This window comes from Hyla sarda, chromosome 7 (assembly GCF_029499605.1).
Source record: "Hyla sarda isolate aHylSar1 chromosome 7, aHylSar1.hap1, whole genome shotgun sequence".
Taxonomy (NCBI): domain Eukaryota; kingdom Metazoa; phylum Chordata; class Amphibia; order Anura; family Hylidae; genus Hyla; species Hyla sarda.
The window spans coordinates 71,183,694-71,205,613 of NC_079195.1; the positions used below are offsets into that span (position 1 = coordinate 71,183,694).

The 21,920-nt window shown below is 42.0% G+C and overlaps 1 protein-coding gene across 2 annotated transcripts in view; it reads right to left on the reverse strand.

The window, feature by feature from the left end:
• Window positions 1-2,779: 2,779 nt before the first annotated feature.
• The window catches only part of KAZALD1 (Kazal type serine peptidase inhibitor domain 1), a 48,802-nt gene continuing 29,661 nt past the window's right edge, over window positions 2,780-21,920 (reverse strand). The window contains exons 3-5 of one of the 2 annotated variants that reach the window (XM_056529769.1): window positions 19,513-19,673; window positions 8,277-8,424; window positions 2,780-4,322 (exon numbers count right to left, since the gene is read on the reverse strand). In XM_056529769.1, coding sequence (XP_056385744.1) covers window positions 4,231-4,322; window positions 8,277-8,424; window positions 19,513-19,673 — 401 coding nt within the window. In that variant the 3' untranslated portion in view covers window positions 2,780-4,230. The remainder of the gene's footprint in view (window positions 4,323-8,276; window positions 8,425-19,512; window positions 19,674-21,920) is intronic. The other variant, XM_056529768.1, reaches the window with a different exon arrangement.

Sequence of the window (21,920 nt, forward strand, 5' to 3'; positions counted from 1 at the left end):
TCTACTAAATGAAAATTGGGACAGGGATGTTGCCAAAGTTAACTAGGTTAAACTGTAGTGAAACAATCAGAAGTGGACTTATATTTATTATACTTTTATGTATATTATATACAATATAGGGGGACATTTATCAAAACATAGAGGCTAAGTTTCTACTTTTTTATTTATTTTTTTAAACGTCAAGAAAAATCGCAAAATTCTTATTCCACTTGGCGTTTTTCACTGTGGCATTTTTTAAAATCCTTTTGGCGTTTTTTCACTCTTTTTGGCGTTTTTCAGATCGTTGGTCACAGCATGTTGAGCCACTGGCAATTATTTTGTCAAAATCGTGGCGTTTTTATCCCATAGAAGTCTATGGGAGGGAAAAAACCCCAAGAAAAACGATATGTGGGTTTTAACTTTGGCATTTTTGCTGACGGTTTCTATTCTTTTTTGGACTTTAGCGATCCAAAAAAGTGATGGAGATACCTTTTTTTAATTACATTTCGCAGGGTACCATTAAAAAAATAAATAAATAAAACAGTAGTGAAGGAAACATTTTTACCTAACGAAATGTATCTTTTTTATAACAACATTTTTATTACTTTTTAAACAGAGATCAATTTATGTGGGCGGGCGGGGACCTAAAAATGTAGCCGACAATAATAAAAATGTAGTGTGTGTGTGTTTTTCACTTTTTCCTTAATTTTTAAAACATTTTAAGGTAGTACTACTACTCCCAGCATGGAACACACTGTTCCATGATGGGAGTAATAGTGCCTGTACTAATAGACAGATCGCCCTTGCGATCCTCCTGTAGAATGTATAGATGCGGACGGCCGCTCTTCTTTGGTCCCCTGCACTGACGTATATATACACCTATTCATATTTCCTGCAGAGAGCTCTGATTGGCCAGATGGTTCCAGCCAATCACAACTCTCTGTGGGAAATATGAATATGTGTATATAAACGGCCGTGCATGGGACCATAGAAGAGCGGCCGCATCTATACATTATACAGGAGGATCACAGCGGGTGTCAGTTGTGACATACACTGTGATCTTTCCTTAACTGCAGGTACTACTACTCCCAACACTGAGCGCACTTTGTTTCATGCTAGGAGCTGTAGTACCTGCATTGATAGACAGATCGCAACGGGTGTCAGAAGTTACACTCGCTGCGATCTGTCTATTAATGCAGGTACTACAGCTCCCAGCATGGAGCAGAGTGTGCTCCATGTTGGGAGTAGTAGTACTTGCAGTTAAGGAAAGATCGCAGCGGGTATCACTCCTGACACCCACTGTGATCGTCCTGTCTATAGCAGAGATGCAGAGCGGCTGTATACAGCGCTCGCATCTCTGCTCTGTACTCCGGCCGGCCACTCACTCATTCATATTTCCCTCTGAGAGCTGTGATTGGCTGCAACCATCCGGCCAATCACCACTCTGGGTGGAAAATGTGAATGATGTACTATTCACATCACTGGCTGGAGTACAGAGCAGAGATGTGAGCTCTGTATAGAGCTGCACCGCATCTCTGCTATATTATGGACGATCGCATTGGGTGTCAGGACTGACACACAGGGCAATATGTCTATAGTACAGGTACTACTACGCCCATCATAGAACAGTGTGTTCTATGCTGGGAATAGTAGCCCTAGTAACTAAAAAAAGTGAAACAAACACAAACTTTATTAAAAAATAATAAAAATGTTGTTATAAAATATATACATTTCGTTTAATAAAAAAATTTCCATCACTGCTGCATCCTTTTTTTTTTTTTTTTTTTTTTGGCACCCAGCAAATTTTGGGTACCAAAAAAAACTGCCAAGGTGCAATTTCCACACAAATGAAAAAACGCCTGTTGCGGTTTTTAGGATACCATGGGAAAATGACTTTATTCCACTTTTTGGATTGAGTGGAGTAGGGCACCTTGCAGCACTGCTATGTTGGCAGACAGTTTTGAAGGACATCCTGCCCCCCTACCATGCTATCACTTTACAGTACCAGGTTCACCCCACCATGGGGATAGGAATCTCAAGGTTCCTATCCAAATATGGGTGACTTCAGTACTTTTTTTTAATTTTTTTTTATATATGGCACTGGCATCCATCAGCATCCTGGAAAAAAAGCAATGCCAACATATACTGTGAAGTACTGCAGTGTCTATTATTGGTCCACTGCACCTTTGAGTTGAATTAAGATATACCAGCAGAAAGCAACAAAAACATAGTCATAGGATGACTATGTTTGGGCCATTGAAATGAATGGGGCCTGCTGCAGTACACCACAGTATATGTTGTAATCTCTTTTTTTGTGGGATACACACATATACCTGTGATGTCCAGCATAAATGCAGTGGTATCCCACCTGAAAGGGGAAAAAAAGGTCAATCCAATTTTGGGCCTGTGCAGAAAACAGATTTTTCCATTAGAAAAATCCATTACATATCCACCTCAGAAATGTGAGGGCATGTTCTTGGATTCATGACGATTTTAACTCTGAAAGTTGTGGTTTTTGCAGTAGTTTTGGATATGGATAAGCCCAATATGTAGAGGTTAATCTATGTTCAAACCACAAACCATTGTGAAAAAATGTCACTTCTTTTTTCACTTATTTATGCAGATTATCAAATCATCAGTGTATGACCTGTAGGTGAATTCCAAGTAAACATAAAGGGGGAGATTTATCAAAACCTGTGCAAAGGAAAAGTTGCCCAGTTTCCTGTAGCACCCAATCAGATAACTACAGATTACGCGTTTCGGGGGAGCCATCCCCTTCTTCAGATCAGAAGAAGGGGGTGGCTCTCCCGAAATGCGTAATCTGTATTTTATTGTTTTTACTACAATAAACCTTTCAGTGTTTTGCACTATTACCACTTCATCTCTGGTTTGGTTTACTTCGTGGGAATCTGCAGCGCCTATTGGGGTCTTTTTGTTCTACCTGCCTAAAGTTTCATCAGGATTGGTTGTCTTTCCTCCCCTGTGACCTCCGGCTTGGCAGCAGTCCTACCATCTTTGCCACTTCTGGTAACCCCATTGTGGGTTGACACGCAAGTTTTCACTTGCTCTCAGGTGAGCAGCCACTACCTAGGGGTGTGTCTTAACTGACCCCCAAGTTTTTCATGTTGCTTACCCATACGCTATCACACGAGGCGCTTCCCTCCGGTCTCTTTTTTTTTTCTCTTTTACAGGCTATTCATTTTGCAGAGGCCTTTGTTAAAAATGAAAGAAGTCAGCTGATTGGTTGCTATGGGCAACTGGACAAATTTTCCTCTGCACAGGTTTTGCTCAATCTCCCCCAATAGGACATGGTTTTGGGACAGAATTCACTTGGATTTCGGCACAAAATATGTGCAGATTCCACACTAAAATCCGTGTGACATTCCATTATGGCTGTAACATAAAATGATCAGGATCTGAAACAGATTTCAGGATATTCGCTCATCTCCAGCTCTGACACATGGATAAAAGGATAAAAGGATAAAGAGGATAAAGAGGATAAAAGGTCCAACAGAAAAAAAAACATTGTGAGCCTATCACATGCCACTAGGATCCATTTCTTATTGGTTGATTAACAAATAACCTATTAGACCTTGATAATACGCCCTGTATGTACAATGATAACAAAAATTTTGCAGGGAACTGAACAAGTTTCACACAGATGGAGACACATTCCCTTTGGTGGGCCTGAGGTTTCCTAGTGGGACTCGGCTCATGTTACAAAGTGCTCAATGCCCTTTCATATTCCACCAAGCTATATTTTTCTACAATTGCACTTCAAAGCATGAAGTCTATTTCAGAAAATGATAGGTTTCATATATAGTAACACTGAGTATCAGATCGGTTTGCACATCCATTGCCAAAAATACAAATTGCACAAACAATGTGGTTTAGGCTTAGCATCTGGTTGTAAATAATACAGAATGGTCCTTACAGACAATATATAAACATAGACAATAAAAAAAGATGACAATCTGTATGTACAAATAGCACATAGAACATGTGTCCATTCCAGTCTCCATTTACAAAAAAATGTCCTATTAATACTGGAAAAAGATCAAAACTTCTTCATAAATTTTATGAGCACAAGAAGCTATTCTACAAAGCTTTCGAAGGCGGGCCGAGAAATGTAAAGTGCTTTCTATTTGTCCCTTGTCACAAAATATACTTTCTTGATGGATTTCTTCCCTTGTAAAAATGGGATTTTCTTTTTATTGATAGCAGATTTCTGTGTCTTTGTTACTATGGAATTCAATAATAATCTGAATCCTCGCTGTCAGCATCGTCTTCTTGTAACTGGTTTCGGAATTTTGGCAGCATCAGTCCGGTCATGTTCAGTTGATCTAAGGATTGAAAGAGCAGACGCTGCAGTTTAATACGTGTGAAGTATTTCTTGTTCCGAACAGTAAAATGTAAATAGTCTGAAGAAAATATATAAAAAGGCACATAAAATACACAGACATAGGTTTTAACAAGGAAATACTTTCCATTTGTTGCCTACTTACACAATGCCCTGTTTTATCTTAAGTATATAATTCACAACATTTTTCACCCCAATTATATTACTGGAGTAACAAAGGAATAAGAAAACAAAACAGCTCACCGCCATACAGCCGTAATGGTGAAATCAGAGACATCCATGGAAGTCAGGAAGCACGAAAGATAATCCAAGCCGCATACTTGTGTGAACAGATTTTTAAAAAATGGGAAAAGATATTTCTTGCCAAAAATTCCACCTCCCCAACGCCTTTGGCTTTTCTACCTAGCTTATACCATTTGTTTGTTTTTCTCATATTTTAATCATGTAAATAAATTTTGTATTTTTATATTTTTCCTTTTTTGGGGAGCTGGAATTTTTTGAAAGAAATATCTTTTTGTCCCCTGCGATCTCCCATTGACATGAATGGAGGGGCGTGGCCATGACGTCACGTCCCCGTCTCAGAGGCAGCATCCAGCACAGCATGCCGATGGCTGCACCGAGATCGTAGGGGTCCCTAGCGACGGGACCCCTGCGATCATACATCTTATCCCCTTGCCTTTGGATAGAAGGTAAGATGTATAAAGCCAGAATACCCCTTCAAGGTTGGGTTCACACATTGTAAAGTGAAAACAAAAAAGCAGCAGTAACATAGCTATAATGTCTATGTAAAAACATCCATCAGTGCACACAATGTATAAAAATGGCTGTAACTCCAACATTGACATTACAGAAGTTTTTTTTTATACAGTGTGTACACTGATGGCCACTTTTCCATAGACTTTAATACCAAGCATTAATAAAACACAGTCTCAAAAAAAAAAAAAATTATTATATGTCATAGAGGCACATCAAAGCTTTGACCGATCTGGGTCTGAGTGTTTAGGTACTAACCGATCACAAAAATGATCCGTTAGAAGTGCACACTCCCAGCTCTGTATTTATGTGACTGAGATGGTCCCATAGACTTACTGTACATTGTGCGACCATTTTGGTCAATACTACAGTAATGGCTCCCAGGCCCCTGCTGCACCCTCCTGCAGCAGCCCCAGCACAGAAGCAGAAGACTGCTGTTTAAACAATGGTCTCCTGCTTCTGTACGTCCACCGACCACATCATTCAACCCCCTCTTTCACTGATCCCCCGTGACACTTTATTTCCCTTGTGCCAAATCACCCCCCCCTTTATTACCCACTGTGACACATCATTGCCTCTTGATCCCCCTGTGCTATTTCATTCCCCCTTTATTACCCACTGTGCAAATTCATCACCCCCTCTGTACCACCCCCTGTGCCATTTCATTCCCTCTTTATTCCACTGTGCCACTTCATAAAGAGGGGGTGATGAATTTACACAGAGGCTAATGAAGGGGGAATGAAATGTCACAGGGGGAGCAAGGGGAAATGATGTAGCACAGGTGGTAAGTGGGGGGATAATTTGGCACAAGGCATAAGGGTAATAAGGTGGCACAGGTATAAAGGGGGATGAAATGATATGGGGAGGGCTAAGGGGTGATTAAATGGCACTGGGAGATTCTACTGTAATATTGCTTTTTATCATGATTTATAGGTAATTACACTCTGGAGTGAGTACAGTATAGCATTCTGTAATTTAGAAATAGGGGACATCTCTCAATAATGGACACTTTTTTTTATTGAGTGTCCACTATTGTGAGATTCTGCTGTATATGGTATATCAATCATCTGCATAATCAGGAGTGCGCCATAATCAGGAGTGCGCCATAATCAGGAGTGCGCCATAATCAGGAGTGCGCCATAATCAGGAGTGCGCCATAATCAGGAGTGCGCAATTGGTAGAAAGCAGTTGACAGGGCAGTTCTCACGACTTTCCTGTAAAATGTCCTTTTCAGCTGGATCCCAGCCATTACATACAACTACTGATGATTGCAGTCGTAAGCCTGATGCCTGCAGAGCCTCTGTTCCTATTGTATGTCCATGAAGCTTCTACTCTTTGCTCCATCACCCTAGACTTTTCATTTCCACCACATGGAAATTTGACTAAATATTCTTGGAAGTAGTCAGCCACTAAAAACTTGGAAACAGAATCATTTTTAAGTTAGAATGTGATGATTTTTGGACAAGGGTATTTAGATCTTACAAGGACATATAACCCTATTACTATACACTTACACTAAATAATCTAATTGTTTTACTAATCACAGCCAGGTACTGACTAATACATTTTCTCTCATTCTATTCTGTTTTTATTTTCAGATTTTAGATTTTTTTCATAAACTTTCCATAGATATACTATGTATGTCATGTTATCTCCAGTTGACACCAGTATTTATTGTTAAGCCACGCACAATTATATCTAATGGATATCATGTGCTCTGATCTAGACTTGTTTATCCCGGGTGTCTACATTCTTCACTAGGATCCATCTAATGATATACATGACTATTTCCACTTTGCCGGATTTTTGATGACTATTTTTATATCTGGTTATGAGATTTTTATATATGTCCATATGATTTTGTTTACAGTTAAGCATAGTCTTTTTGTCTGATTTGTACCATTTTGTTATTGTGGTTCCAGTATCTGACAAAGGTCCTAAGGACCAAATTGTTACATTTGAATGTCTAATGCTTTTGATTCTTTAACAGAATTTAGAGACATTCTTAACAGCAGTTACACAGACCATAGGAACCTACTCATATTGTTATTGCTTACATTGACTTCTATGAAAAAGTATTCTAGGCATGCTCTGTGACATGTGAAAAGATAATTTTGCAGGAAGAGGAAGGAGGTGAGCTGTGACCATCACTTGTTGTCTGTGGTGGATCTAAATATGTCCTATCTAAATAATAGTATCAATATTCATTGTAATCTTGCCTGTGATATTATTGGTTTGAATGCTGAAAAATGATAAGCTATGTGGTACATAGTGGTCTGAATGAAAACGGCAAGATTTATTTAAAAAAATAAAATAAAATAAAAAGATAGTAACATGAAGAACTAGGAAAACACCACAAAAATTCTTAAAGGGGTATTCCAGGCAAAACCTTTTTTTTATATATCAACTGGCTCCGGAAAGTTAAACAGATTTGTAAATTACTTCTATAAAAAAATCTTAATCCTTCCAATGATGATGTCACGTCCCGGGAGCTGTGCATGATGGGAAAATATCCCCATAGGAGCTGCACAGCTCCCAGGATGTGAGTCATCAGAAAGCAGTTAGACAGAAAACAGCAACTCAACTTCAGAAGCTAATAACTATTGGAAGGATTAAAATTTTTTAATTGAAGTAATTTACATATCTGTTTAACTTTCCGGAGCCAGTTGATATATATAAAAAAAAGTTTTGGCCTGGAATACCCCTTTAAAAAAAATGTGTTCAACACAAAACAATAGGTAATTTTCTAAAATTACAAAAGTTTTGGTCGCAAAGGGTCTAAGTCCTGAGACCCACTGCGATTGGTAGTCTTAAGTTGTTGAAGTTTGCAACAAAGTGCACTTTACTCCATGACTGCTCACGATTGGACAACCGGAACTGGAGATGATGGTATAATTAACGATGCAAATGGTTAATAGACAACAGCCAATAATGGAACAGAAGATGACAAACAAAGACAATACTGGAATGATCTAAATAACTGTTCCTGTCTTCAGCTAACACAAAATGACTAGAAAACTGAGTCTTCTGTTTCCATAATCCCTGCACTAGCCCTAGACTAAACTATCCAAAAGAAACCAACAGTGGAACAGACCTAGGAAAGAAAGAATAAATAGCAGATTTCCTCCTATACATAATCTTATTATAGCAATGTGATTTATATTGTCTTTTTGTGGACACAAACCTGGTGTAAGTACTGTGAGGGTGGCTCCTGCCACAACTTCACCAACCTTGTTCTTGGCAAAACAACGGTAAGTTCCTTCATCTGTAACACGGACCGATTGTATCTGAAGCCATCCAGTCACTTCATACTTCTGGGGGCCTCCTCTAAACTAGAAATTTAACAAAAAAATTAATAAATATCGAATTTGAAAAGGAATTGACAACATTTTTTATTAAAAGCAATGTTCTATAAAGTATGATCTACAGACAAGGTTGTACATGACATAGCTTCTGTGACTTCAGGTGTAATCTCTAGTGTTGAGCGGCATAGGCCATATTCGAATTCGCGAATATTCGCGAAAATATGGATGAATATTCGTCATATATTCGCTAAAATTGCATAATCGTAATATTCGCGTTTTATTTTCGCATATGTGAAAATTCGCATATGCGAAAATTAGCATATGCAATTTTTCGCATATGCGAAAATTTGCATGCCAGTCTCACACAGTAGTATTAGAGCCTTCTTTACACCACACAAACTGGAAGCAGAGAGGGATGATCACTGTGATGTGTACTGTGAAAAAAAAAAAAAAAAGAATATTCGTAATTACGAATATATAGTGCTATATTCGCGAATATGCTATATTCGCGAATAAAATTCACATTGCGAATATTCGCAAGCAACACTAGTCATCTCATGAAGATTATCCCTGTTTTCTTGAGATCCTTCTATATGAGCCAAAATAGAGAACTGCTTTAAACAGCATTGGTTGACACTGGCAATGCCTTTGTTGGAAAATATATGGCTTAGCATTATAGGAAGATGGGAAGGTAACTGAGTGTTTTTTTTTTAATTACCCCTTTTCTGAACACATGTATAAAAACATGCTCCCCTGAGAACCCCTATAACTTACAAATACGTTTAAAAAAAAAAAAAAATACATAAAACTTTAGGAAAATATCCCTTTCTATTTTCACTACATTTGGCTTTGTGACAAGTCCTCTTGGTAAAGTGCACAATAAACTGCACCCAAGGCAATCACCGTATGTGAATAGACAGGTTCAAGCAACACCGGCAGCTACTATGCGCTGTTCATTCACTAATGTCCACGTTGCTTTTCAGTGCGTATTCTCTATATTGTACCATCCCAGAAAGGGCTGCCTAAATACAAACTCTACTGAACAGATTTCAGAGCAATAAACAGATGAGTAAATGAATTGGCCATCCGGACGGCTCCCACCACAGCTGTAGACAACATGCTGACTGGAGGCTTTATGAAGATGTGTCTTGAAAAGACTGTCAGGCTAATAGGCTCCAATGTGTTGCAAGATTAAATTTTTTTTTTTTTTTTATCTAAAATGGAAAAGATTATTTTTTCCATTTGATCCTGAAATGATCAGCTTATCCTCCTATGTATCACCTCATTTCCCCTATATTTTATTCCAAGGTGGCACTCATCATATAGCCAATGAATTAACTGATTTAGTTTTCTTATTGTAAATTCAGATCCAATCATTCAAATCCATTGGTTTCTGGTTGGAGATACCTTTAATTTGGCAATATCTGCTCTGAGCCGGAAACATGTAATGGGGAGGGGAATCTGGTAAGGAAAGCGACAACCTTCCATAGTATACTTAAGGCTTTTGGTTGTTGGTAACTTTTAGTCTGTCTATCTAGGGGATGGAGAGGCATTTGATGCAGACCCACCTAGGCAAGGAGACGATTGATTATAAGTATGACATCCACCATGGTCTTGAATTTCAAGACGGTCAAAACCATTTAGGCTTTTTAAACTATAGTCCTATGCTCAGGATAGGCCATTAATATGACAATCAACTGTTTGAATGGGGCTATGGCATGTGGACAAGAGTTGCATCCTCTTTATTGTTTTTATTGGTTGTTGTACTGCACAATGCCATGTTTATCATAGCAGCTGTGTTTAGTCTTGTATCTTTGTTCCATTCATTCTTTGTGCAATACAAAGCAGTGTAGAACCAAGTGTCATTAATGAATAGGCTGCTGAGCTCACCCGACTGCCATGGCTCCCTCAAACAGCTGATCGATGGGGGGGCCAAGCATCAGTCCCCCACTGATCCAATATTCTGAGGATAGGCTATCAAATTTGAAAGCCTGGATAACCCCTTTAAGTAGCAGACTAGCAGTCAAAAGGTTATACCAAGCAAATATATGTTATATACGTTACATTGACCCAGACTCAACAGTTGGATGTAATTACAACAGTAGATTTCCCAGTGGGACTTTACATCTCAGTCAGATCCAGGTCAAACAATCAAACTGTACAGAAAGCAAAACTCATCAATTCCAATGTCCTGAAATGTATAAGGCTATTTCTAGACAGACAGGAAATCCCTAAGTAAGAGCAGTAGAGCCTGTTATATAAAGTCCTCATTCTACAAGAAAATGACATAGTATCACTCCCCAGAAGAGTAGCAGCTGTAGAGCATACAGTGATACGTATTCTAACTTAAACATTTATTTGGAAAAGTTCAGTTCTCTATTTTTGTTTAATATCTGTATATGTAGATACGCCCAAGATACAAACTTAGACTTTTACCTGGAAACTACTAGCATGTGGTTAACAGTACATTTTCACATTATTGTGGTCACCAGTGTGAAGATAGCCAAAAGCCTGCTGGAAATACATATGTGGTGCCAAAAATAACAGTGTTGTATCTAACGTCAAGTGAAGTAATTTCAAGCATTCCGCAGTATGATGCATATGGCGCCATTTAAAATTTGGAGAATTCTGATGTCAATAATTCCACTAATGCCGCAGATAATTGTATATGTGCAGGCAATGTAGACAGAATATAAGTTTTAGGGATGGACTGAGAATGATGCAGGTGTTAATGGTCAGGAACCCCATCACAATAGCCATGAAAGAGCTGGGTTAGCGTTAAAAATTGTAAGAGCTACATGAGATGGTTCCCTCCAAAATGAGAAAGAAGCTACAAAAGGAGGCTTCTATCCAAAGTTGGGGACAAGTTACAGAAGGAAGTTGCCATTCAAGGAAGAAATCATTTTAAAGATTTAATTTGATAGTAAATGCATTAAACATTTTGTGACATTTCCAAGGTCAAAAAAGTAAAGAAACTTAAAAAGACACATGGCCCAAATCTTTTAATCTGTTGGAGAAAAAACCTGAGCGGATTATCATATGGGCGCTATGATGGCCATGAGCCAACTGGTAGCCTCGGGCTCCGAGCAGCCGCCTAAACTCCCCACATAATAACCTGCCACTGATTTTCACCAAAAATACTCTATGGACCATCAGGGCTAGGAACTGATAGTTAAACAGAAGAACCTATGATAAAGGAGATTTGCCTAAAGTGGGTCAGTAATGTAATAAGTGTTAAAAATAATCAGATTTGTGCTTCACAATGTGTTATTTTGGCATATAATTTACCTTTGTCTAAGAAAAATGTATGTGGATAAATGTAAACATGTAACATATTCTGCAGTGCTGAGCAGTGTTTGATCAGGCCCCCCCATAACCTAGAGCAGGGGCGGACTGACACCACCCGGGGACTCCGGACCAAATAAAGCAAGGGCCTCCAGCAAGACTCCACCCTTGGCCCCACCTCTGCCCCGCCCCTATTCCCGCCCAGTATGCATATGAATATTTGCCAGAGAAAGGAATAGGGGGTGCAGTGCGCTTGAGGCTATGGGGTACTTTGAGGGATGGCAATGCCAATCACCTTAACTACACCAAGGGGAAGATTTATCAAAACTTGTACAGAGGAAAAGTTGTCCAGTTGCCCATAGCAACCAGTCAAATTGCTTCTCTAATTTTTCGGAGGCCTTTTCAAAAATGAAAGAAATGATCTGATTGGTTGCTATGGGCAACTCAGCAACTTTTCTTCTGGACAGGTATTGATGAATCTCCCCCCAAGTGCCTTAAAACACTGAACTCCTCCTTTTTGTGCCAACTTGGGATCTCTGTCTGTGATACCCAGTCCAACTTGGCTCCAGCCTCCACTCACCTTTAAAGGGGTACCCCGGTGGAAAACTTTTTTTTTAATCAACTGGTGCCAGAAAGTTAAACAGATTTGTAAATTACTTCTATTAAAAATTCTTAATCCTTCCAGTACCTATTAGCTGCTGTATACTACAAGGAAATTCTCTTCTATTTGGTATTTCTTTTCTGTCACAACCACAGTGCTCTCTGCTGACACCTCTGTCCATTTTGGGAAATGTCCAGAACAGCATATGTTTGCTATGGGGATTTTCTTCTGCTCTGGACAGTTCCTAAAATGGACAGAGGTATCAGTAGAGAGCACTGTGGCCGTGACAGAAAAGAAATCCCAAATAGAAAAGAAATTGTTCTGTAGTATACAGCTGCTAATAATTACTGAAAGGATTATAAAATTTTAATAGAAATAATCTAAATATCTGTTTAACTTTCTGGTACCTGTTTATGTGTCCATGCAGATGCCGACTGAGAAAGCTGGCAGAGAGATCAGGGCACTTCTTCGGCAGGGCTCTGTACACCGAGGACAGGCGGGGTTCTGTACACCGAGGACAGGTGGGGCTCTGTACACCGAGGACAGGCGGGGCTCTGTACACCGAGGACAGGCGGGGCTCTGTACACCGAGGACAGGCGGGGCTCCATACACAGTGTACAGAGTTCCGCTTATCCTCAGTGTACAGAGCGCCGTTTGTCCTCAGTGTACAGAGCCCCGCTTGTCCTCAGTGTACAGAGCCCCGCTTGTCCTCAGTGTACAGAGCCCCACTTGTCCTCAGAGGACAGGTGGGGCCCTGTACACTGAGGACAAGCGGGGCCCTGTACACTGAGGACAAGCGGGGCCCTGTACACTGAGGACAAGCGGGGCCCTGTACACTGAGGACAAGCGGGACCCTCTGCACTGAGGACAAGCGGGGCCCTGTACACTGAGGACAAGCGGGGTCCTGTACACTGAGGACAAGCGGGGCCCTGTACACTGAGGACAAGCGGGGCCCTGTACACTGAGGACAAGCGGGCCCCTGTACACCGAGGACAAGCAGGGCTCTGTACACCGAGGACAAGCGGGGCCTTGCACACTGAGGACAAGCGGGGCTCCGTACACTGAGGACAAGCAGGGTTCCGTACCTGAGGACAAGTGGGCCCTGAACGAGAGAGCGAGCAGGTCGGCGGGCGCACAGTGAGCTCCGACGCGGTGCTTAGACGTGAGGTCACGTCACCCCCCACGGTGACGTGACCTCATTTGCCGCAGTGCCACGCCGGAGTTCAAAGCGCATCTCCCAGGCAGCCACTGCGGTTCTCTTACAGGGCTGCCGTGGCTGTTTGGGAGATGCCAAACAGCAGCCAGCAGAACCATTCTCCGGGATCGGGTGTGTGTCGGGCCCGGGTCCGGGTGTGTGCCGGGCAATTAGATAAAAAATTGTTTTTATTTTATGTGGCAGGCAGCGGAAAGCGGGCCCTTTCCCCCGTCCGGGCCTTCGGACGAGGGCCGATTGGACCGGCCTGTCAGTCCGCCCCTGACGTAGAGGCCGTGTCAGACTAGGGTGCCTTGGGCCCCATAGAAGCAAACATTCTTGGAGTCCAAATAACAGCTCTATATGTAGGCATTGGAGGGGGTAATTTACAATAATGGAAAGTGGTGCAGAAAAAAGCCCGACAATTACTGCCTGTGGCCCAAACAACCTGAGCTATGCTTTATTTCTGCACTGCATGTATGCTGAAAAACAGACTTTCAATGAGATGAAGTTTTAAACCCCTTGGGCTGCATTTACTCAGGTTCAGAAAACAGGGTTCAGGGACCTTAGCAATAGGGGAAACACGACCTTGCTGATGCATCAGTAAACAGGTGGAACAAGTTTATATAGGGAGTGCCATGCAGGGATAGGAGAAGGATCCTTTACTGAGTACACACAGTCTCTATAAGATTCAGCCAGTGCTCACATGTGGACCCTAGAGGACAGAGCAGGAACTGCAGCAGGCGACACTCCAGAGCAGCAAGACCAGGAAGCACGGCAGATACATGGCACAGATGATGTCACCTGATGCTGGTAAGGACCTGGACACATGGAACACTGGTGGTTGCCAACCAACAGCGTTACAGTACCTGGAGGATTCCTGATGAGCCAGTCCAATTCTGCCTAGGGGGTCTTTGATTCCATGTCCCTTTAAGACCTTTATTGAGCAGTAAAGCAAATGGAGTCAGAGCATCATTCTCTATGTTCTATTCTTCAATGCAACATCTACCTGGACTGTTAAATAAAACTTTGTATAGCAGGCTTATCTACCTAATTGTAACAGGGAATGGAGTTGAGGTGTTACAAAATTTCTCATTCACAAGTACAGGCAAGTGCATGAGTCCCTGATAACTCACTATACATATGTGGTGGCCCAGTACAGGAGTTATACACCTGTACCCTTGCTGCCCTGTCAGGCAGCCTCCCTGCAGTGTTCCCTGGGCCCCAACAGCTGTCCCCTTATGTATATTATATATTTTCTGCCATGTGTTATACTGTAAAAAGTATATAATAGTGTTATTGCTTTAAGAAATGTTAATATGTGATCACCAGTTGTCATGTGAGTGTAACCCTGTGAGGTATCAATGACCATGTGACCTAAGGGTGACCTATGGGACCCCTCTTAGTCTCCCCCATATAAGCCCTGGGTGTAGCTAGCTCTCGCTCTCTTATGCTCTTGATTTCCAGTTAAGTCTTTGCTGTGTTCCAGTGCAGTCAAGTCCTAGAGTGTGTCTGGAGTCCATAAGAGGCCTCAAGTCTGTCCTGCAGCCACAAGCCTTCAATTCTACAAGTAACCTACAGTCACAGCTTAGTCAGTCACAGTCATCTATTGTCAAGTCAGAGTGGCCTGCACTAAAATTGTCCAAATCTACTGCAAGTCCCAGCAAGCACTTAAGGTCTTTGAAGTCACTGGACACCTCTGTGGGGCTGGCTGAACTGTATAGACTGTTCCATCTGTCACTCAGTAAAGCTACAGTTGTCCATAACTTGGCATCGGGGTCATTTTTGCTTCCGTGCCTAGCCCAGGATCCAGCGGTATACCTTCGGGTGGTATTGAGGATAAACCACGCCCTGGCATCACGAATACAAGGGGTTAATGCCATCTGCCCCTAGGGTAATTCCATCTGCCCTACATCACACACCCTTTACCACACATACCAGTCTGTTATCCAAGTATAGCTTCCATTGGAAATTTACCAATAAGGTTATATCAGATGATTTATTTATAGGCCCCTTAATGTCCAAAGTAACAATGTGGACCAGACGGCAGGGTCACAGCACTTCTAGAAATATCATCTGTTATATGCAGGCTCTATCATCTGTTATATGCAGGCTACTGCTCTACTGCACCTCTCTTCACCACACCCTTGTCACTAAAGGTCCAGGCTCAGATTCTTCTTTGTGCTACAGTAAAGTCTCCCTTAGGGGACTCCTCCCAATAGCGGACAGCTTTTAATTCCCCAGTAGAGTCCCATAAGACTTAATGTATTTGCACCCTCCGAATAGGGGACACTCCCAATAGCTTTTGTGGACACACCCAAAAGGAGACAATAGGGGACAAAACACCCCCATTAGGGGACAATGGCACTCCCAATAAAAGACAACCAGGCTTATGTGCCGGCCCTACCTTGTACACAGGGCTGCCATCAGCCAATTCCCCAGTGATGGGCCCAGGCCACCCTTCCCTGCAGAAGCCCCAGCACAGAAGCCGAAGACTGCTGTTTAAACAGCGGTCTCCTGCTTCTGTATGTCTGCCACATCATTCACCCCTCTTCTTTCCTGATCCCACCGTGCCACTTTATTTCCCCTGTGCCAAATAATCTTTTTTACCCCCCTGTGCCACATGATTTCCTCTTGATCCCCCTGTCCTATTTCCCCCCCCCTTTTTTCCCCCTTTATTACCCTCTGTGCAAATGCATCACCCTCTCTGCACCACCCCCTGTGTAATTTCATTCCCCTTTATCACCCTGTGCAATTTCATTCCCCTTTATCTCCCTGTGCCATTTCATTCCCCTTTATCCCCCTGTGCCATTTCATTCCCCTTTATCCCCCTGTGCCATTTCATTCCCTTTTATCCCCCTGTGCCATTTCATTCCCCTTTATCCCCCTGTGCCATTTCATTCCCCTTTATCCCCCTGTGCCATTTCATTCCCTTTTATCCCCTTGTGCCATTTCATTCCCCTTTATCCCCCTGTGCCATTTCATTCCCCTTTATCCCCCTGTGCCATTTCATTCCCTTTTATCCCCCTTTGCCATTACATTCCCCTTTATCTCCCTGTGCCATTTTATTTCCCTTTATCCCCTTGTGCCATTTCATTCCCCTTTATCCCCCTGTGCCATTTCATTCCCCTTTATCTCCCTATGCCATATCATTCCCCTTTATCTCCCTGTGCCATTTCATTCCCTTTTATCCTCCTGTGCCATTTCATTCCCCTTTATCTCCTTGTGCCATTTCATTCCCATTTATCTCCCTGTGCCATTTCATTCCCCTTTATCCCCCTGTGCCATTTCATTCCCCTTTATCTCCCTGTGCCATTTCATTCCCCTTTATCCCCCTGTGTCCTTTCATTCCCCTTTATCCTCCTGTGCCATTTTATTCCCCTTTATCTCCCTGTGCCATTTCATTCCCATTTATCTCCCTGTGCCATTTCATTCCCGTTTATCTCCCTGTGCCATTTCATTCCCCTTCATATCCCTGTGCCATTTCATTCCCCTTCATCTCCCTGTGCCATTTCATTCCCCTTTATTCCCCTGTGCCACTTCATAAATAGGGGGTGATTAATTTACACAGAGGATAATAAAACGGGAATGATATAGCACAGGGGAATCAAGGGTACATGATGTGGCACAGGGGGTAATGGGGGGATAATTTGGCACAAAGCACGGGGGATAAGGTGGCACAGGGTATAAAGGGGGATGAAATTATAAATTGGAGGGATAAGGGATGATTCAACTGCACTGGGAGATTCTACTGTAATATTTGCTTTTTATCATGTTTTATAGGTATTTACACTCTGGGTGAGTACAGTACAGTATTCGGTCATTCAGAAAGATTTTTGAGCCTTTTTCCTCAATAGGGGACATCTCTCAATAGTGGACACCTTTTTAATCCCAGTGAGTGTCCCCGGTTGAGATTCTACTGTACTCATCTCTGAACCACAGCAGTATTTTCAGGAAAGGAGTTCAAGCCGGAGAAGTCCCATAAAACCTATTCCTATTTTATAATATGAAAGTTAAAACAGTAAAAACACAAAGCTGTAAGTTACTTAGGATCTGACGCGCTTCGGTCATGTGGACCTTAGTTATATCGCAGAGCAGTGTTTTCTGCACAAATCCTCCTCCAACTGCACTCTGCACAGTATAGAGGAGAACACAGACAAAAAGTGTAATCCTCTCAAGCCACACAGACCGCCACCAGGGCAAAGAGATAAAATGGAAGAGCCTTACTCTCACTATATACTAAGGACCTAAAGAGGGATGTATGTAACAATTACAAATGACTTAGCCACTTAAATATTTTACCTAGAGACCTTCACCGACCTAGAAATAGTCAGGAATAGGAGAGAAATCTTTATGTCTGTATAGCCAGTTCCAAGTATATCCAAAAACCAGACATACTGTACTTGGATTTGTTATTTCTAATGGGTACAATAATTACAAATTCTGAACAGTAAATACTGTTTATGACATAGAAAGAACTCTATTTAGTTTTTTTTAAAATGTTACCAAGCTTGAATCAGATGTTACAAATGAAAGCCAACCAGCGTTTCAAATAGTCACTGTACAACTCTTTAATCAGTGACAAAAGGGAGCCAAACATGTTTTTCATTTAAATTTGTAAACAAGATTTAGAGTCAGAGATCACATTAGATCCGTCTAATGAGCCAAACTCCAAATTGCTTGTTATTTCAGTTTGCTAAAAATTTGCTGTAATTTGCTGTAATTCCCCATCCCTATGTGTCAGTATCGTGCAATGTCAATATGAGAAGAAAAATTATCTGCAGGCATTATACTACTTCCAAAAATAAAACGAAGAAAAATTAGAACTCTGTGTTTACTATGGACAGATCCAGCAGTTTAGCTGCACTGAGTTATATGTTCCTCAGTTTTTAAGTGTAGGTGGGCATTTGAACCATAAAGAGTACGGAAGGTGAAGAGTGTGGGGACAATTCTGAGCAGCAGCAGTAATGGGTAGGTAAGCAAAATACAGATCCATGTATGCATGCCAGCCAACATGTAGCTTCTGGGCCCCAGTGCAAAATCTGCAACAGGGCCTCATATGTCATTTATGGTCTTGTGGCCCCTTCAACACCAGGCCTCCAGTGCGACTGCTACCTCTGCACCCCCTATAGTTACATCCCTGTCAGCATATATGTTTATGCATTACCCTGAGTTCCAAAGGTTCTCCACCAACTGTAATGTAGCTTTGTATTTAGCAGCGATGGCAACCTACATAAAGTACGGAACAGAGATGAAAAAATCAATTCGGCAATTTCATGAAAAATTTGAATTTGTTAGAGTCTAAACTTTTTGTGAATCATTTTGGATGTGATTTTTTCCATCTCCTGTACACTGAGTGGCCCAGAGGTAAGCGGCCATTCTGTATGCAACACAGGTTCCACCTACTTCATTATTTGAGTCGGGCACTTGCAGAGCAGTTGGGGAACTCATTCAAATTTTTACTTGAAAAAAATCTGATAGTTCATTTGTCAAACTAAAGGGTTATTCCGGCTTTATACATCTTATCCCCTATCCAGAGGATAGTGGATAAGATGTATGATCGCAGGGGTCCCGCTGCTGGGGACCCCTGTGATGTTGGTGCAGCCCCCGGCATTCTGTGCCGGGTGCTGCCTCCTAGACTGGGATGGGACATCAAAGCCATGCCCCGTAGTGATGTCACGCCACGCCCCCTCCCATAGACATGTATGGAAGGGGGGTGGCGTGGTCACTAGGGGGCATGGCCGTGACGTCACATCCCAGTCTAGGAGGCACAGAATGCCAGGGGCTGCACCGAGATCGAGGGGGTCCCCAGCGGCAGGACCCCTGCGATCATACATCTTATCCCCTATCCTTTAAATAGGGGATAAGATGTATAAAGCCGGAATACCCCTTTAAACCCAAAATTAATTTCAGGACTCAGGCCAAGAATATGGGAATTATTTATTTTATGGCATATGAAATATAAATGACTTATTCCATAGAGCCGTTTGTGTATGTAAAGACATATAAATAGTTTCTCTGCAATATAAGTGAATACCTGTACAGAGATATGTGGATCATCTCCTGGAAGAAGCAGCTCTGATCCTTCTTTCCTCCATTCTATAGATGCCATGGGGTAGGCAAACACTTCACAGCCAAATATAGCGTCCTTCCCGGTAACATTCCAGATGTCGTAGGGTGGGCTGAGGATTTGAGGGGCTGTAGAAAAGTCATGTAATATGCTTAGGATTTGGACATTTTGTAAGAGCAGTCAAGTTATTTTGCTTTTACTTCACCACTATTTTCTTTTTTTGTAAGATTGAAATGTGTATGGATTTTTTCTGACTTGTGACAGAGATGTGAAAATACCCCACACCATTCTCAAAACAATTTGTGTTGTGTATTTTCGCTTCTTGGGGGTAAAGGGTCCTAGTGTAGGAATTCAAATTTTAGTTATAAACAGTAATGGGGTACTGCACCCCTCCGCTGGGGACTCCCGCGATCTCCCTGCTGCAGCCAGCATTCGTCTAGAGTCAGGTGCAGTGTCAGAGGCTTGTGAGGTCACGGTCATGCCCCACTCATGACGTCACCCCCTTAATTCAAGTCTATGGGAGGGGGCGTGACAGCTGTGACATTGAGGGGGCATGGCCGTGACCTCACGAGTGGGGCATGACCATGACGTCACAAGTCTCTGCCCCGCATCGCCAGTTATCCATCCGGCACAGAGCAAAGTTCGCTCTGTGTACTGGATGTCTCGGATGTCTAGGGTGTCTAGGACCCCCTCAATCAGACATCTTATCCCCTATCATTTGGATAGGGGATAAGATGTCTAGGGGGGGGGAGTACCCCTTTAAGTATTCACTTTGATAGCCTGTCCATGGCTACTATATAGACTTTTATACTCTAAGGGTAGGGTCACACATAGCATTTACGCAGCGTATTTCACGCTGTGCGACATATGGTAAATTTGCTGCGTATTCTCCTATGAGCAGCTCATTGGAGAATACGCAGCCCTGTGTTTGAAGTAAGGTTTGGAGGCTGCGCACCCTACCCTAAAAAAGTGGTCTTCAAGCTGTATCTGGAGATCCCTGCTCTAAACTTTACTGATACAAAAATCAATCATAATGTAATAAAATGACTGATTGCTAAGAGCTACATGGTCTCTTTTGTTATATGTCTTCTGAAACATTACCTATAAAATTTCAAATTTCCATTTTCATTTTGAATTCTAGTACGCACAAGTATTAACTTTGTTCTATATTTATAATATATTACATACATTTAACACAAAAGAAAATGCTGGAGAAAATTAACAAAGTTTTCCATAGAAATTGATTTTAGAGTATCAGATTTATCTTCAAATCTATGCTGTTGAAAAACTTCAATCTGATGGATTGCTATGCACAACAGTCCAATTGCATCTATCACACCATTTACCATAGGTTCAATGGAGAGTATCTCCACAACAAGTAAAGACATTTGCAATAGATTATTTTCTATCCTTTTGAATGGTTCTGAAGATGTTTTCTGTCAACTTCTGCATTATGTTTCTGGGGGATGTAGCTTAATAACACCTTGAGGCTCCCTGTTTGGAAACAGACTGCTTTATGGCCCCTCAGGGGAGAGCGCCTTAAATGTACTAACCCATTGCTGTTTCAGTTTACTGCGAATTGAACACTTTTGACAATCCCGATGGACATGCCTGGGTCTGTATTGATGTCTTGACAAGGAGTAATCAAGTGACAGCAGCATTTCTGGCCTGTGAGAAAACCCACACTGACACGTGGCCCATGTGAGAAAAGTGGACCACTGAATGTAAAGAGCTGGACTGAAGTGAGAATTCTGTGGCTATGGAGAGTGAGTCCTGACCTGAGAGACTGGTATTTGGGCTGTGAAAGAGAGAGTGTACCATAGTGATTCCTATCAGTGACAGAGAGGATGGTGATAGTAATAATGACTATAAGAGCAAAGAGAGACCACTCTAGAGACAGCTGCAGTTAGAAGTCTGAGTGTAGTATTATGTACCATCAGTGACATTAGGTAGTACCTAAGTGAGGCACGGTGAGGTAGTGCAGAGACTGAGTATTGTTGAGCCTTCAATGAGGCCTTCAGTGACAAGAGAGCCTGTGATGGTAGTGTGGTGGCCCGGTATGGGGGGTGTTACCCAGTATCCTTGCTGCCCTGTCTGGCAGCCTCCCTTCAGTGTCTCCTGGGCCCCTTGTACTTGTTTCCCCCCCTGTATATATGTTTTGCATTAATTATAATATACAATGTCTTGTTGCTTTAATAAATGTACCATGTGATTGTTACCCCGTTGGTACCAGTGACCAGGTGATCCCAGATGTGACCTATGGGCTCCCTGCTAGTCTCCCCCATATAAGCCCTGGGTTGAACTAGCTCTCTCTCTTGTTGCTGAGGTCCAGTGCAGTTAAGTTGAGTCCTAGTGTGTGTGTCCAGAGTCATTGG